Raw genomic sequence first — 20144 nt, 5'->3', positions numbered from 1 at the left:
TATATACTGTCAAAATGACATGTATTTGCTGTGCGATCTGGAGTTTTCACATAAAATGCAACTTCACTCATATGTCATCGAGCCGTATCTCAAAAATCCAGATATGATAACATCGATTTTTTGACATTTGTGCGTTTTCTAGGTTAGGTTTTCTACCTAAAACGCCTGATTGCACAGCAACCGCATAGGATTTGAACAGTTTTTAGTACCACTTTATATGAATATTGCCACATAACATAGCCTTGCCATAACACCGGTCTATTTTACGGCAGAATCGGCTCCATAGTTTTTAATACTAAAAATGTATTTTTTATTGACGAGAACTTAACTTTAAACAGAATATTCCCTTACAATTAAATAGAATATTCCCATTTTTGAACTTGCATTTTCCAACTACTGGATTTGCTAAATTCTCGAACTTTACAAATTCTATGATACAAAATCCATAAATATCACAAATATTTTTTAAATATTATTCATAAAATAGTTAATTCTTCGAATACTTTTGCTTGCGGTATCACAGTTATGTTATTCTTCATTGGGAGTTTCCGGGAGGGATTTTCTGCACGTAAAACATTGGCATTCGTTGCCAATGGCGTGTTCCAACATCGCCCCTCCCATGCGAGCGCTAATTATTGAAGCGCGGTTGGCTCGCCTCTTCGTGGGTCCAGATCCCCGCGCTGCGGTGAATCTGCGGAGCGTCGTCCGGAAACTTTCTACGGCGACGCGACGGTCTCGACGTTCCAGCATATGATAATTGATGCTTCGTAAAAGAACGGGTTAGAGGCAGAGAAGACACTTTTTAGAAATTTAAATTTTCATTGAAATAATTTACTATCCTTTATTTTGTACTCTATTTTATTTATATTTATATTATTGTTCATTAGTATTACTACATGTTATTTTATTTAGCAGTTGTAATAAATATTGTTAAAAATATTTAAAAAAAATTATTGTCGAAACCCATTTTTCTAAAAAGTGTCTTCTCTGCCGCTAATTGTTGAAGATTGGTAAATCGGTATAAATTATATTGGAACAATTCTGGAAAATCCAATTGAATAAATATGAACAATCAAGATTTTTTTAAATTTTTTAACTGAAAAACTTAGACATTCTGCTTGTATTATTTTTTATATATTTTATATATTTCGGATACAAGGTTACGCTGACTAATGAAAAAAATTAACTCTAATAAAAAGCTAAAACGGCATTGAGTCTAATATGAAAACCGGACCGGAATATCCCTTTAAGGTATAATAAGTCTAGTCATTTAAGCTTAAATTAGGTAAGAATCTCGGAATTCGAGATACAATCTGTAAATACTTGTATTTTGCACCCTAAAAGTTGTCTCAAAACCTACATATGGTAAGGTGTACGCTACATATATAGGTTTTGAGACAACTTTTAGGGTGCAAAATGCAAGTATTTACAGACCCACAACTAGGTGGATTTCGAATTCCCAGATGAACTTACTATAATGTCTGGACTATAAAGAGGTATTATGGTCAAGAAAAAAAAGACAATTTTGTTCTTTTGGTATTTTTAAAGTTTCAACTCAAGAATTTGTGTAGAAGAGGATTTTTCAAAATAAAATATTTTTGGAGATTTAGCTGCTTGACCACGATAATCCGCCTCTGTTTTCTATCTTTGTGAAACTTAAAGCTCGTTTACTCGAAATTACATATTACTTTCGAAATTGTTTTTTTCGATACGATTTCTCAACTTCTACTCAACCGATTTACTTGATATAGACTCTTCTTGAATATAAACTACTTCTCAATTTCCGATTGTAACTATTTCTAAAAAGTACGAGAATATAAAAAGTTGTTTTTTTTATCATACGATTGCAAAATTCTTAATATTTTCTTTTATTCATATTATTTGCAGGGCTGAAATCATGGTTATGGTCCGTTGCCAATTTTTTTAGACCCCATTCCTTCATTCACCATCTAGAATTAAAACTTTACTAATTTAAATTTTTATATTTTCCATTAATTCTCAAAACATTAGTTAATAACTTTGAAAAAAAAATTAGAATACAAAAGCATTATTTCAAACTTATTCTGGTTCATATTTTTGCACTTATTATATTACTTAACGATTTTTTTTATATAAATCTGCATTGATTTCCATAATATCTTTTATTTTTATTTTAAAAAGATTTTTTGATTTAGATAATATATATGTTCCTAATTCGATTTCTGTTTTAAATTAACGATGCGTGCTTTAATATTAAGTACCATTTTGATTTTTTCTATTACCATTATGTCAAAATTATTGTTGCCCAAGTCAAATAAATATTCAGATTTTTTTTTATTAACTTCTTAATTAACTTTCCGAGGGAGAAGTTCAATTTTTTCTAATAATATTTATTTAAATGAAAAAAGTGTATTAAAGGGCTGTTTCTGTCGTATAATAGACCAATGTTGTGGTAAGGCTATGTTACGTTCCAGTTTTCATACAAAATGCTACTAAATACTGTCAAAATGCCATGTATTTGCTGTGCGATATGGCGTTTTACATATAAAATTCAACTTCACTCATATGTTTTGATAATATCGTTTTTGTTGCTATTTGTGCGTTTTCTAGGTTAGGTTTTCTATCTAAAACTCCTATCAACAACCACATGGGATTTTGGGAATATTTAGTTCAACTTTATATAGAAACTGCCTTTAATAACATTAGCACTTGCCATAACATTGGTCTATTTTACGACAGAATCGGCTATGATAATAAACAAAACAAGTAAATATTATTTTCAATGTTAATGTTATTTCTTAATTTGTATTGAACAAATGGATGTTATTAAATAAATTAGAAATGAAATAGTAATAAAAATTAGAATTCTGGTGAAAAACTGTGTAAAAAGTATGTTTACTGATACAACTACAGATTAATAAGTATGAATTTGATACGATAAATTAAATATATAAGCATTATAAGTGAGAAAACTAATTGGTAAATTGGCACCAGACTTCTGAATTTTTGCAAGTAAATGTATTTACATGTACATTAAAGTTAATTTTTTCCCTTAGTCAAGGTAATCGTGTATCCGAAATATATGAAATATATAAAAATTATCGTCTATGATAATAAACAAAAACAAGTAAATATTATTTTCAACGTTATTAAATATTATTCTCAATGTTTCTTAAGTCAATACAAATGGATGTTATTAAATACATTAGAGACGATAAATAAAAATTAGAATTCTGGTGAAAAACTGAGTAAATGTATGTTACTTGATATAACTACAGGTTAATAAGTATAAATTTTATGTGATAAATAAAACTTAGACGTATTATGAATGAGAAAACTACTTGCTAAATCAGTACCAGACTTCTGAATTTCTGCAAATAAATATAAACGCATATGCCATCCAAGTATTATCAAACGTATTTTTATTTTACAGATTCAAACACAAAGCAAGCTGGTTGCATAATAATTTTTAGCTGTCACAATGCTTTCGGTGACAAAATCGGATCGGTCATCGGTCACATTGATCGGATATTCTAGTTATGTCAATTACCCCGATCGGGGCTTTCGGCAAACGTTTGCTGAAGTCTCGGTACCATCATGACAAACACACGGCGGCCGTTCCACCAAACACCGATCTGCTCAAGATTGCAGTTAATACCGTAGACAGGCAACGACTGCGAAGATATGGCCCTGAAAGAGTGAGTAGAATGGTTATATCATCATAATTTATTTGTATAGCTATAGCATTGCTATTTTATTCGTATAAAACTCATGAACAAAATTGTTATACGTGACAAATGTCGCTAAATTTAAGTAAATTGATTCAAACCATATTTGATTTATAATTCACTTCTGTATAAATATATGTACACTCAGGGCCTGTCCTACGTTGAATGCGATGCATGCGAAAAATGCGGGCGCAAGCCTCTTAGGGGACGCTATCACGAGATTCGGATATGAAATTTATATATTTTTTTTTTCAATATCATTCAAGAATTATATAATTTCTTTGCATCTTTTGATAATATCTTTGGATAATATTTTTAAAATAAGTTAATTTTTTTTATTTAATTTATTCTACAATCTGTATTAACATATTAACATTAAGCAGAGATTGCTAACAATAATTATTATATAATATAAACAAGAAGATAGTAGCAATACACAGCGGCGTGTCTACTAGGTATAAGTTAAAAATTTAACTTTAAAACAACAATCTGATACACGATGGGAAAGTAAAGTTGATTACATGCATACATACAATTCGGTGGCGTAAAATGACCAACTGAACCTTCATCATGACGCAGGCGTAAACTATAGAAAATTGTAAATAAAAATGTAAATTCAGTTAAAAAAGCAATTGTACAAATGAAATTAATAGTTATTTCAAATCTGCCTTTAAGATATCAATTAGGGGAAGTTTACGATGTAATTTTGAATATTTTATATAATGAAAAAATGAATTAAAATAATCCAACATGATGTACCAGTTTTATGTTTAATAATGAAAGGCTATAATTTTTTTCCTTTTTATGGTTTGCAGAATGCAGAATCACATAAATTCGAAATAAATAAATAAGTAAATCTTTCAAAACCCAAATATTAATATTACACATGCATTGGAAATAATTGAAAATTTATATATATTTTTGCAAGCAATAATGAACTGAAATTTTTGGATGTCCTAAAAAGTTTGGATTGAAAATAAGAATTTAAATACAGTTCGGTAGTGCGACAACGAAACAAGTCAGACAATTTAATTATGTGCACCCACAAATCACCTCGATTTTCTACATATATTTAAAATCAATGCGCTTTTATATCATATTTGATTTTTACTGTATTATATCGAAAATTATTAAAAAGTATTTAAAAAAATAACGTGAATGTTTATATGATTTTAATGATAAACTGTTAAAACATTTAAAATAATAAGGGGGGGCGCTGGAAAAAATGGCATTCAGGTGCTGAGGACTCTAGGACCGGCCCTGTGTACATTTATATTTCTTTGCTATAAAAGTGTCACAAATATATGGATAAAAATGATTACTCGTTTTATATCAACTTATTCTTCTATCCATAACAAAAGTATTTTCTTTCCTTGTTAGTTTTTTTTGGTTGCGAGCACTGTTGTTTAGTTAACGAGACTTTAATATAAATTTTAAGTATACGTTATTTATTTGTTTTATAACTTCTACTGTTAATTTTAAGAATGATTTAACAGATTTTTTATGTAATATAATTTTTTTCAACATTTTATATTTTTGCCTTGGTAGAATATTTTAGCTACTATTTTGTAAAATCCCTTTAAAATTAAACATAAGACGGATCTGTTAGCCCGATTTACAGTTGACAAAAAAAAATGAAAAGATACATTTATATAATTACGAATTATAGGGATAAGATTACTGAACATACTGAACATAGTACGATAGTGTACGACATGTGTTATCTGTTGCAAATGAACTACCATTTGGTTTAGGCAGTATAATTACTCGTTGTTGAACCTATGTGCCCCGCTCTATCATATATGTGTATTTTTAAATATTTTAATATTTTTGATATTTTATTATTCAGTAGCAAGTACAATTTTTACTTCTATCAGCGTTTTTGTACTTATTGTTAGTCTGAATACCAATTACATGCGAGTTGTACCTGTATCTAGTACATTTGAATTGTGGATTTGCTATAAAAGCAGATTTTCCTAACTTGCTTTCTTCGAAATTTTCGGAACTCAATCAATTCCATTAATTTTTATCATCTCCACAATTTCTCAACATTTATTTACCAATTTAGGTATGCGCAGAATGGATATTACGTAATGGAGGTTCGGTACGTTGGCACGGCAACAATAAGGAAACAATATCGAGTTATGCAAAACTTCAAAGAATGGGCACAGCAGGAAAATATCTCGATGTAATTGACGCCAGTGGAACTACTATCATGCAATATGGATTTCTTCATCTGCGAGGAGTTACCAGACTAAGAACCATGATCATGCGAAGGTATTTTGAAATTCAATAATTAATAGTCTCTAGTAATATAGTAAATAGAAATTAATATCTATTGGAAAAATAACGAACTTCAAAGACATGAGAAAAGTTGTCAAAAAATACCATAGAAAATAAACCGATTGTTTTAGAATTTCAAATTTAATAAATCACAATTGACGCCATTGTTATTGAAGATAGGTTGCAAATATTCTATTGGCTGCGAAACTCTCATAGTCTGAAATTATTTTGTTGATTTTTGGTAAATTCAAATATCCTTTTATCAGTTGTGTCTGTTTACAAGCACTAAAAGGCTCCAAAATCTTATAGAAAATGGCGTTTAAAAGTTGATAAAAAAATCGTTTTCAGAGTTTTGCCAACATTTCTAACAATATAAACATTTTACAACGCAATATACATTGTTCTAAATATTTTAAAGAATATTTTATGAAAATTAGCTCATTCAGTTGAGAGTTACTCTAAATATGCCAATGGATATTCAATGAATTTTGGATACAAGTATTTTTATGTATACAGTGTTGAATAGAGATAATTTAGAGCACACTGTTAAACAATACTAGATTGTTGTTAACTATACCAGTAATTGTTCTATTTATGATTGATAAAATTAGTTTACACTTAGAAATCGATTTTTCTAACCGTTTACTTTGAATGCTTTCATTTTAGTTACTTCTTTAAAAAATATAATTATAGTAGTAAATAAATAATGCAAAACGAATAAGAAATTATAATCAGTTTTCTTTTACAATAACAGTCAATGTAATCTCACAAAGGATATGAAAATTGTTTTGGGTTAAAAATATTTCCAATGTAAAATTTCTGCTAGTTGTGAACTAGAAAGATTTGATTTTGAAAATTCTTTCAACTTCGTAATATGTTCAGTTTTTCAGTAATTGATAAAGTACAGTTAACTGTCCTATAGTGCGGTGAGTATGTACCGTGTAATATGGAAATCGCGCTATAATAAATTCGGTTTGAACAATTCAAACCAGGCTAAGGGGGCGTTCATTAATCACCTGAGCTTTAAATGGGGAGTGGGGATTGACAAAAAATCACGATATATCAAGTAGGGGAGGGGTGGGGTTCTAGTAAGATATCATGATGTGTATTTATTTTTTAACTCAATTTTTCTAAAATAATTAAAAAAATTTACGTTTTTTTTAGGTACTAAAAATACAATTGGTGTTGTGTGGGGTAGAGGGGTTATTTTAAAGGTCACCTCGTATTACCAAGGGGGATTAGGGGTCAAAAATCCTTAGTAAATGTTCACGTGATTAATGGACACCCTCTAATTGGCAGCGCGTACTATGAAAACCGGAATGGTTTATATATGGATATAATAAAATAATGAAACTAAAAAAACTGTTGTTGTGTTTATATAAACATATTGTAAAAGATGAAAGGGCTGATAATAAAATTTATAGTAAACTCTTACAATATGTAGTTATCAGAGTCTTGACGGAAAGCACGGAAAAACTTATGCGGTGTTAAGGGGGCGTCTATTAATCACGTGATCGCTTTTCTGGAGCTCTCCCTTGGTGATATTTAAAATTACCCTCCCCTCCTCACCAAACATCACGTGTATTTTTTTCAAATATTTTTGAAAAACTTTGTTTTTTTTTAAATTCAGGTAAAAAATAAATATACGTGATATCTTACTAGACGACCCATCCATCTACGTCATAATTTGTGATTTTTTGTCAAACCCCCTTCCCTCATTAAGCCTCACGTGATTAATAGACGCCCCCTAAACGGAAACTGCGCTATATGTGTACCGCGTTATAGGGCTGTTGCAATTTCAGTTCATAAAAGGAAAGTAATATGGGAATTTTCAGATAATCACGTTATGGAAAAGTTGACTGTATTTTATTTGTTATATTTCAATTCATGAGATTCTACTTGCAAAATGTCTATCCTCACATACATATTTTTATCAAAGAGTTGCATATTGATTACCGTCCGTCATCATTTACATTTAGATTAAAAATCAATAATAATTAATAGTAAATCAATCATTCAAATCTAAAATTCTCTGAAATTGATAAAGATGCGTGCACGTGAACGATGACTGCATGCCGATGCTGGTCTTCGTACGGAACAGTTTGAAACATCTAGAAGTGGTCGGATGCCCCAACATCACGGCCAGAGGAATCTACGCTTTAGGCGCCCTCCAAAACCTAAATAAACTCGTTTTGGGAAATTTGCCCGGTTTCCAGCACCGATTACCTACGTTGCTAATTCTCAAACGATTGTTGCCACGTTGTAATGTAGTTTATGATGGAATGAAACACTAATTGTAAAACTTTTTGACCTCAATGGAACAACGCGAAGATAATAAAAATCGCCACTGTAAACATTATAAACAAATATGAGTTGTTCTATAGGCGCATATCTGTATTTGTTGGCCATGATTGACAAGATATGAATTGAATAAATATTTGGAATATCCGAGAAGCGTGATACCATTTGTTTAATTTATGCCAATAAATTTGCTTGAATGCTGTCAACTTTCAGTTGCAATCTATATATTTATTTATTTTAAACTGATCAATTTCGCAATTATCGATAGCATAACACTTAGCATTGATAATTCGATTATTTTGAGCGACACTTTTTATATCATCTTATGAAAATGATTGCCAATCAACTTATCAGCATTAGACAATGAAAAGTATTATTTAACGATTTTTGAAACTTTAGATGTATTTTTTTACTGTGATAAGCTTTAGTCTTTGGTTTATAAATATTTATATAATGGCTTATTAATATTTATAACAATTATTTCTATTAATACTATATCAAAATATTTGATCAGCATCTTAACTTGTGTTGTAGAATAATCATTTCCCTTAGTATTTACACTGATCCAAGTATTTAATGTTGAATGAGAATAAAACTATTCATTATTAACTCATCTTTACCCTATTATAATACGAATATTTATAAAAACATTAGAAAGAGCTGAAAATATTGAACTAAATATAATAAATATCGTATGCTTTTACTTGCTTGGGCCATATAAGCGCCGCATTATCAATGTCGAACAAATACGAATTCTAGCTAAAAGCTGAATGCTATTATGTTTTTTTAGTCCCAGCATTTCTCAGTTTATTATCTAATGAATTAACTATATAACATATTTTTTCTAACATTAAGAAAAAGTTTTTGTTTTCACTAGAAAATCCAGTTTTGCTAATGAATTAATGTCTACTCGACGTTTTAAGCTATACTAAAATTGAAAAAAGTATGTATGCATATTTTTGCTAATTATATAAAATCAAAAAAGTTTCGAATAATGGGCCGCGCGATTGGAAGATACAACGTATTTGTACTAAGCATGTGTTTTTGCAGTAATGGTTGAAAATTTTATTGCCACAATTGTAAATGTTGCTTATTTTTTATTGTTTGAGTCTATTATTTACACCAGCCTGGAAGTTCATGCAACTTGCCTTAAGCCAAAATATCGCATACACTTAGCTTTTTTTATTAGATAATCTTAATATATCACAGCATAAACATAGGTTTATGCGAAAGTTATTGAAATTTAAACTTCAACAATTGTTGTTCATATACAGCATATATGCTTTAAGATATATGTTAAAAAGTACCATTTAATGTTGAAGCTTTTCTAATTGGAAAATTAATTGTACGTTCTCGCGATTTTATATCTATTTAGAATTTTAAATATGCATAAATGTTTTGTAGCATGTTCTTTCAACTATTGATATACTAAAATGCATAAACTAAAGAATTTTTAGGCTCGGTAGTACCATACTTGGTTTGCAAAGTCGTAATAGATCATTAATTTCTTTTATTTTTCTTCACTGCGTAAAATGATTGCATAATCCATGAAATGCTTTTATATAGAATATAATTTAATTATTTAGTTGCCTCGTGTAAAAAACGAGTTTTTTATCAGTTCGAACTATTTAGTATTAATCTATTTTTCGTAATACTAATTTTATGACTAACTATTTCTTAATGATATTCCTAATGCTAATGCTTCAAGCTCTCAGATACAACATTTTTTAGTTTTACACATAAAAAATTATTATATGTAGCCAAAAATGCACAATTGTTTTTTAATCCAGATTTCAGATTTATTTCACATATTTTTATACCTTTATTGAATAAAATAATCAGAATACGGAAACTTATGATCGCTATTAACTAATTTAGATATAAATAATTAACTAAGCATATTATTGCTGCGTGAATCTTACGAGAATCATATAAAATATTAAATATTCTAAGAATCTCAGAAGTTAATTATGAGGACGTACATGTGTGTACTTTATTCTTTTTCTAAATATTATTTGCTAAACCCTTAAGTTATAAAAAACCTCACGTCGGATTTTAAAAATCTAAAATTTATTTATGGCTCATTCGATTCCTATTGATGAGGAGATGGCAAAAGCAAGTGCAGCCGGTTCGAAGATCCGGGCAAAAAGTGTCAAAAAATGCAATTCTATTTTTGAGAGAACCGAGCGTCCGATTTGAATGATTCAAAAAAACATTTTACTTTTATTGACGAAATGAAGAATTTATGACATTTTTGAGGAGGCAGGTCCAGCGGTTTTGGAAATACAGAGGAAAATGTATAAAAAAATTATATTTGGCGGTCAAAAATGATCATTAGACATATGCACATCAAATTGCTAGATATGTTATAGAAATTGTAAACATGCGCACTAATTTAATTACAATTTTTTGGGTTCCGTAGCAAGATCTTTAGTTTCACTGATACCGTTCAAACAAATTTCAAAATTTTGATAAATATGCAAAGTTTAATACTTGAAATATGAATTTTAAATTTACAGTTCAATTTAAAAATGTATATATTTTATATGCGTTATTCTAATCGTAAAAAATATACCCTCAGATGGATTCGTTAGGTATTTCTTCTTAATATAAACATTTTTAAGTGTTTTGAGCTATACGATCGTCTCTGTATATTACATGAACGAATAAATATAAAGTAATTATAGATAAATCTTTTTTAAAATATTATTATTAATTTTTTTGCTCGAATATTTAATTCTGGTACGGGTTAAGTTTCAACAATTTGGCTTAAGGCACCATGCCATGCGCCACTAGTTAACTTCGTGTATAGTAAGGTAAGTTATAGTAATCGCAAAAAAATTTTCAAAGGTTTCTGAATATTTTGTCATACCTTAGAAAAAATGGATGTATATGTGTATGTGTGTGTGCATGTGCGGATACAATTTTTGTGCGGACCGATAAACCGATTTGAAAAATTATGATTAGTTTCTGGCGAAGGCAGGTCTAGCCGTGTAACGGAGTGTCAGATTTTAATAATTCAAAAAACATTTTACTTGTATTGACAAGATGAAGAACTGATTAAATTTTTGGAGAGGCAGATCCAGCGGTTATGGACTCTCAATAAAAATATAAATAAAAATATGTCATTTGGCGGTCAAAAATGTTTATTGGATATATGTACATCAAATCATCAGATATTTTTTAGAAATTTTAATATGTACACATTTAGTGTAAATTTTTTGGGTTCCGTACCAAGATTTTTAATTACGGTACGGGAAGTACCAGCAATTTTCCTTAAGACACGATGCCATGCACCCCACTAGTTTCAAAATACATTTATGCTATGAAAAAGTTTAATTCTCATTTTCTTTAAATTATTTTTTATATGGTGTTATCTAAAATTATACCCAACACAAACATATCGCCCTCTTGCATGCTCTATCTCTATCTGATCTGCATACCACTACAAAGAAACGAAAACGTGAGTCGGATCGTTCAAGCACAGGACTTCTTCATTTGCTTCAACATTCGTCAAAAGTTCTCCCACAAGTCAAGACGTGTGCCTCTTTGCATTTATAATTTGATTCGTTCAAAATCGTCTTTATCATTAATTCACTATGGGTTGTGGAAACTGATCAAACAAGTGCCTTCATAAATTCTAAACAGTGCTTTTTTACATGTGCGTACAAAATATTGGACATTATTTTTAATTTTTGTGTGTTTTTATCAATCGATTTTAAGTGTCCGAACTGTACCTGCTGCTGTTTCTTAAAATGTTGTCTCAACATTTACATCAAGCCGAATTGCATTTGCAGTTGACGCAAAGCAGAAAAAATGCCGCTGGAAATGATGAACAGAAGAAAACTCAAATTGATAAAACGGAAATAAATGATGCAGTTGCGAAAGTTCTTCAGGGATATGACTGGACGTTAGTGCCTATAGCCACAAAGTAAGTGAAAAATAAATTTTATTTTATTTATAATAGATTATTTATAGATTATTTTTCTTAAATTGTGCGTTTTCATATGTAGGAAATTCTTAATTAAATATATCCGACGTCTCGTTTATTTTTATTAAGAACTATCTATCGAACAGATTGCAGTGCATCGAATTTTATCGGATTTTTTTTTATGTTCTATTGATTTTATTTAGTAAAGTGAGAATCGAACTTAATAAACGAAAAGTTACATAGATATATTTTTTCAAAACCAATGTATTATCTTTGAATATAATATATTATTTATCAAATTTTTTGAAAATTTAGTGCAAATATGTGCTATTATACGAACTATAATTATTTGTATTGCTCACAAAATCTATAGTACTCATGTAAGGGCAATTTTCTGTATTTGAGCTTATTGCAGGAACATTGTAGACGTTTGCTAGAGGGAATATTAAATTAATAAAATAAATAATTGTTTATAATAGCAAACGACGTTTGCTATTATATTCTTCCAAAATATAAATAATATGAGATATATTCTGCATGAGAATAGCTACTTGATAAAGCTCTTCATTTATGAAAGCAATATTATATTAATAGTTAATAACAATTAATAATTGTGCCTTAAGGGCCATAAACTAAAAAATTAATTGTAATTACATGCTTGCTACATTTAAAAAAATTTTGCAATCTCAATACATCCTTACTGATTTCATTTTGCAAATATGAGATCAATTCTACCTGAGAAAAGCTGTTGTATAAAGCTCTTCATTTATATTCAATTAATAACAAATATTAATTTTAATGCCAACAGTGCACCTTAAAAGCTCTGAACATTTATCAAATTCTCGAGCAAGATTAATTGTAATTTTATTTTCATTGCAAAAATGCTTTCATTCTGCAAATATGAGATTTATTACTTGAGAAAATCTATTTGATAAAGCTCTTTATTTGAAAAAGCAATATTGATAATAACACATAAAAATTGTAATGCAAACCGTGTACCTTAAAGCTCTCAAAGTTTAGCAAATTCTTGAGGAAGATTAACTGTATTTTTATTTTTGTTGCAAAAATTTGTAGACCAACTAATATTCAAAATATTTTGCTTTTATTCTGCAAATATGAGATTTATTACTTGAGAAAAGATGATTGATAAAGCTCTTTTTGAAAAAGCAATATTGAGATAATAAAAAATAATAATTATGATTCAAACGGCGCATTTTTAAAGCTTTTAACATTTAACAAATTCTTCAGCTTTAATTGAAGATTAATTGAAGTTTTATTCTTGTCACTAATAAAAAATTCAATATGAGTATATCCTGATATAAAACTTTGCTTTTGGAAAGCTGTTGAGAAAGCTCTTCGTTCGAGAAGGAAGTATTAAGTTGATAAAAAAATAATAATTGTAATTCATTAAGTAAAAGTTATAGTTCGTGTGAATCTTAAAAGCTTTTTACGTTAAACAATTTCTCAATCAATTTTAATTGTTGTTGTACATTTAATATAATTTACAATCTGCGTACAACCTAGTGTTTAAAACTGTTGTGCAATTAGAAGATCTATTTCTTAAAAGAAGCTTTAAGCACAAAATTCTTATAAATTGTTTATTATTTCAGTCTGATTTAAATTATTTGCTAATTCCGATGACTTATTTGATGACTTTTGCATCAATTATTGTATTGTGACAACTTGATTCTGATGAAATGCATTAGTACACTAAAGTTCTTGTTAAAACTTCTATTGGACTATTGTTGTGTTATAATTTTGTCTAGTTTGTTTCAGTTGGTTACGCATATTTTTGATATATATTTTTGTTTTGTTATTTTACATACTTACTCACCATATAATTGACACACAGGATCTTGTTTTCGAATCCTGTCATTAACAGTTCTATAAGTCGAATATTATTTTTTATGTACCAAAGATATACTATAAGTATTTTCTTCGCTTTCTACTCCATTGCAGCTTTATGCAATAATATGATGATGAATATTATTTCCTACAAATTTTAATTAAAATTCAGTGATTAATTTTTGTAATAAACTTTGCTTATCTCATTTGTTATAACATATAGTCTTTACGTTCGAAATAAAATAAATGTGTTCATATTAAACAAATAATAACGCTAAACGTACATTCTACAGAAACAAGTTAATTGAGAAATTTGAATGTGAATTCAAGTTTTTCGAGTGTTTTCGAGAGATGTGACGTCAGACAATAACATTTCACAAACTCACGGCGTGTTAATTGAATAAAGCAGAGCTTAAGGTGCGACGCGGTCGTACGGGGTTATAAAACAAATGTGCGTGGGCGAGGATGTAATAAATATTTTGTTTAATTTGTTCCAGTTCCTGATAATTGCTCAGAAGCATAATAATTAACTAAAATTGTAGTATCCTTGTCTGGAAAATACTTCAGTAAAAATAATTAATAAGAACCATTTCGATCAATAATTTTTTAAAAAGACAATTGAGTTAGCTTTATACTAGATCCGAAGTATACGAAAGTACCCTATGTCCAAAATATTCTACAGTTTTCTGTAGCGAACAATTTTTAATTACCAATATTTAAATTATCATTTTGTTTAAAGTTAAGTTAATTCTTCTGCTTCAAACGTAAAGGGGCATCCATTAATCACACGATCGATGGATTTTTGGACAGCCATCCCTCTTGGTGATACGTGGTGTAATTGTAACATTTTAATTTTTTTTAAATGTTTGGATTTTTCTAAATAAAGTGTGGTAAAAAATAAATACACGTGATATAGTACCATATTTCTCTCTCCCCCACGTGATCTTCTTTGATTCTTTGTAACCCCCCCCCCTTCCCTAAAAACTTCACGTGGTTAATGTACGCCCCCTATCATAGTAGATTCGCAAAAACAATTATATATGGAAATTGCATACAAGTCATATACTATATTTTATGCCTGTAATATATTAAGTATGATATTAGATATTGTAAATTCGATTTAAGTACGATCAGAAATTACGGAATTGTGAGCTAGTTGATTTTAAGACAACTTATACATTATTTGATATATGTTAATATCACAAAAAATATCAAATTAATTATTAGTGTGCAAAAATGTGATATTAGATTTTGTAAAAGATAATTAGGCATAAAAAATCGAAATTACGGTGTTGTAATACAAATGATCATGTCTGATGTTTGAATCCCTTATTCAACTGTTGGAACAGCTAATTTCAATATAAAAGCTAGTTGATTTTAACCCTTTCCACTCGCGAATTCCGAGATTTATATGAATTTTGCCGCCGGAGAAAATCGGCGGCATCCGAGTCCAAAGGGTTTAAGACAACTTATTATTATTTTATATAATATGTTACTATCACAATAAAAAAATCATTATCGAGAACGAAAACCAAGTTTAGAACCCTACTCTTATCACTTACGTTTTTCTTTCACTCTCCTAGTGATTCAATATTATTTCCCGATTTTTATATCAGTTCTAGGAATGATATGATTGTTGTTTTTCTTCAAATTGCTATATTTAGAGATTTATAAAAAAAATAATGAGTCTTACCGGTGCGGAAGACTTTTAAGTTCACTTTTCACCAATAAAGCATTTTTCACATTGCATTTTGCATTAATGCAAGTTGCAAAAGCTTCCCGATCGATATATGAAAATAATTGATATACTTGAGAATGCACTTTATAAATAAGCAAAGTTTAACAATTATCACGAAGAAACGGCACTTTCTTATCTTTACCAAAAACTAGTAAGTATGGTTCTTAACTGATATCTGTCCAACAGTGTTTCAATTTTTAAAATTGGTTCAGGATATTGGACTAAAACATAGACGAAAACTTTTACATCATAGACGAAAAGATACAGCTTGACCAATTGTTGTGCAAGAATAATCTTATAAAGTTTTATCGAAGTACTTAAGTTTTTGAAATCGGTACTTAAGTTTTTGGAGAAAACGTCTGCAGCTTACATACACACACACACTTTTCATAAATTAGGCCTCAAGCGAATCAGAATGACTTGAAACGTCGAGAAAATATAAAATTAGTGAGATGGATTCACTAAGATAAACAATCTTTTTCTTTCGAAAGTTAAAAATTATCATGTCGAATATATGCTTAAAATGTTAATTTTGAGTTAAAAACATTTTAATGGCTGCAGTCATTCGATTGCTACTACTGCCACCTGTAAAAATATGCATTTGTCCAAGAAGGATCTTTGGACCTATTTTCAATTATAGAGAAATATAAAATAATAGTTTAAATTTTATCATAATCTCTTGTCTATGTTTGGAAATCATTTTTTTCTAATTCGTGATATTTATGTTTTTTTAGATAAGAATGTTAATACCATCTTATTTGTATTACAATTTTAAAATTCTAGATATATAGGTACTAAAGGTAATGAATTCGGTTAGGTGGTAATAGTATATTTGGAAACCATTTTTTTTCAAAGATCGTAATGTTTAGATTTTTTGAAAAATAATGTTAATGTAATCATATATTTGTATTACAATTTTAAAATTATAGATATACACTAAAGGTAATCAGTTTGGTTGGGTGCTTTAGATACCGAGTTATTAAAAAGCTGCAAATATATATTATAACTGTTGTAGCATTAATTTAATTCAAATAGTTGTCTACATATCTATCACATAGGAAATTCTGAAAAAAAAGTTTGACAAAAACTTGGCACCTTAGTGCACTTAGCTGACTGTGAAATGTCAGCTAGCTCTTGGATTATTAGATTAAAACATGTGTTAATAATACATCGTCGGAACATATCAGAAGTGCATATGACTCTTGACAATTGCCGCGAGTTCTCACAGGTCCCCATGTAGTTGCTTCGATAACGGGCCCGTCTTTTCGACGTCAAGTACGGCAGGAACCGCGTGAACCGCCTCAACTGCGAACCCTCTAGTTGTCTAGTTCGATATCTGCATAGTAGCGTACCTAATTGCGTATTAAAGCAACATATACGCATGTTAGTGATGTGTCAACAAGAATCTGATTTTTGTGAAATTGTAAACGAGGGTTATTTCCCTCTAATGCGCATTTAGAAGATAATTTCCCATGGCCGGTTATCACTATCGGATTTGAAAAAGTGTTGAAGTACTTAGAGTTCAAAACTTCCTAGTGACTAGATGCAGATAATCTTTATTGATTCGGATATTTACTAAGTTAGATGTATTCGTGGAACTATGATGATATAGAAAGTACCTATAATTGTTGGATTCGTGGGAAAGCGGAAATATATATCATCATGTTCATTTTTTTAGTTTGCGATATTATTTATTAATGTAATTTTCGTAAGGAAAGTAGTATACTCGTATACCACTAAAATAAATTTGTGTAACTAGGAAAAAAGTATATGCCACTAAAATAAATTGAGTTAATTAATAAATGAGTTATAATCATATAATTTAAATTTATAAATGGGTTATATATGACTTTTAGTAATTATCCTATCTAAACTAAATGAACTACATCACAACATATAAAAATGTATCAAATAAACAAATATCGAACATCCAGGGGGTAAACAAACACAATGTATTTTGTTTTGAATTAATTTAACGAAATAATAGCTACATCAGGAGTCGTCCATCATGCACGTGATCGCTTTTTAAGTATTTTTAGACCCCTTCCTCCCTTTGGTGATACTTGGTAATATTTAAAATTGAAATATTTTTGAAAAATCTTTTTTAAATTCTGGTAATAAATACACGTGATATCTTACTAGACCCCCCTCACTCTACGTGATTATTCGTGATTTTTTGTCAGTAACACCCCTCCCCCTTTAAACTTCACGTGATTAATGGATGCCCCTTTATTTACCTAATATGATACTTTCAGGGCTCTTTTGTTACAAATGAAAGAGCTAAAAATCAAATACTGATACGAAGTCGTAAGAATTAAGGTGATGGATTGTTACTTTCTACAATTTTTACCTTTCAGATAATTTCGTTTTACCTGCGAACCTTTAAGCTCTACCTTAATAGTATATCAGACACACTAGTAATTTTAAAAGTTCACGCAATGCATAAAAATAATTAATTAATTAATTGATTATTATTATTTTTATCAATTGGAAGAATTCGTTCTTTTAAAATATCTTTTTGTGGGCATTCCATACTTTGTCACTTGATCCAAAAAAACAACCTACTACAAAAAATATATGTAATTTGTATACTTGAGACAACATGATTATTGGTAATTAGTAATTAGTAATTACTCTTACTTTGCCATGGATTGAATGTTTATGCCCTTGAAAAAATCGTTCTTGCAAAAAATTACTAAATTTTTTTTTTATTAAATTATTGATATTTTATTAAAGTGCGCAATATGTACCCTAAAGATATAATTTCCAAATTTTCTTAAACATGATATCCTTATTTATTACCAAATGTCTGCAGATCAGATAATCAAATTTATGAAGTAACTTTATTAATTATTGAGGACAAGAGTTGAATTTCATCGTTCAATCAATTATTTCTGATCTGATTTAATAATTAATAGTAACTTATTATTATACTTAATTTCATTTTTCAAGTATGTTATTTCAAATAAGGAAAGATTATTAAAATCATAATATTTATTCTTCGCAAATTTCATTTTTTAATATATTTACAAAGTCATTTAGAGATTCATAAATGAATATTAAATGATTAATATAATCCACTTGACATATCAAGTACCTACACATGTTTCATATCGATTGATGTAAATGCTAAGCATATTTACTTATTGTTGTAATATTATTTTCTTATTAAGGATACTTGAGTCGAATGCGAATGTGAAAATTAATATTGTTAATTACAGAATTTCATATATGAAAATAGTATGTAGGAACTGTGCTTTGGCAGTTGACATTTGATCTTATCGTTGTAATTGCTCGGTGGATGTTATTTATAACCCGTTTGTTGCGATATTGAAATTGAAGAGAGATTTAGCGAAGCTTTGAGTTTTATATATAAAGTTGTAGGTTAAGGAATTTTGTTTTTTTATAAAATTCACATTAAATAGGAATAGAATTACAGTTCATTCAATTTTGCGTGTTTAGTTACTTCAATTAACTTCTCAAAGATCTTTTGTATTTTTAATTTGACCTTCAGAATATACCACATTTTTAATATCATTTTTATTTGAGGGAAAAAGATGTATAACCACCCAACATCTCGACTCTTTTGACGTCGCCATCTATAGGGAGATGAACAGCAATGTTTGAAAATCCATATCAGAAGTATTTTCTTCGGTTGTTAGTTTTTTTGATTGTGAGCACTGTTGCGTAGTTCAGGTAACAAAATTTTGAAAAACAGCAAAAAAACACATTTCTACAATGATGATTGGCTGGGATTTTTACTGAACATAATCAGATAGTTGTTTAATTGATGAGGTGTTATTTTTCATATGATAAAACCAATTTTAACGATTTAATTGCTAAAAATCAAATTGAACTTTTGTATTCCGCCCTATTCTACTTGTTCTGCCACTTGCGTACAATCAACATATATCCCGAAAAAGGTTAATTTTTTGCATCTGGTACATTTTAATAGATCTCTTATGTTTTTAATTTGCCGTTTTTAATGTATGTAATTTTATAAAGTGGTTCTGCCAATTGCCTACAGTCAACGCAGATTCTTCATGCACAAGGGTTAAATTTGGACCTAACAGATTAAATTAAATAGATCTTTTTATACACACATATTTGGCGTTAATGCTAATTACGCTAATACTTTCATGTAAATTATTTTGAAATTAGCTCTAATTTCTGCGATCACACATGAGAACTGTCCAGATATCATATAATAAATTGATATGTACCAATTTCTTAACCATGCGCTTGCGTAAATGACATGTGAATCTAATTGCGCAAAGCCGACATGTTTTATTGCATTTGACTTCCTTAACGCGCGCCATGTTGTTCCGAGCGGCCATCT

General features: G+C 29.1%; 1 protein-coding gene across 1 annotated transcript; it reads left to right on the top strand.

Annotated features, from left to right (window-relative positions):
- Nucleotides 1-3518: 3518 nt before the first annotated feature.
- LOC113367447 (ATP synthase subunit s, mitochondrial-like) lies at nucleotides 3519-12124 on the top strand. Its single transcript, XM_026609055.1, has 3 exons — nucleotides 3519-3677; nucleotides 5776-5984; nucleotides 12089-12124. Exons 1-3 carry the CDS (start codon nucleotides 3519-3521, stop codon nucleotides 12090-12092), a joined length of 372 nt encoding a protein of 123 aa, XP_026464840.1. The 3' UTR covers nucleotides 12093-12124.
- The last annotated feature ends 8020 nt before the right edge of the window (nucleotides 12125-20144 follow it).

This window comes from Ctenocephalides felis, unplaced genomic scaffold, assembly GCF_003426905.1.
Source record: "Ctenocephalides felis isolate EL2017-DRISC unplaced genomic scaffold, ASM342690v1 CF-g0.4_SCAFFOLD_01170, whole genome shotgun sequence".
Taxonomy (NCBI): Eukaryota; Metazoa; Arthropoda; class Insecta; order Siphonaptera; family Pulicidae; genus Ctenocephalides; species Ctenocephalides felis.
The sequence above is the reverse complement of the archived record's forward strand: the minus strand, read 5'-3'. Positions and strand labels throughout refer to the sequence as shown.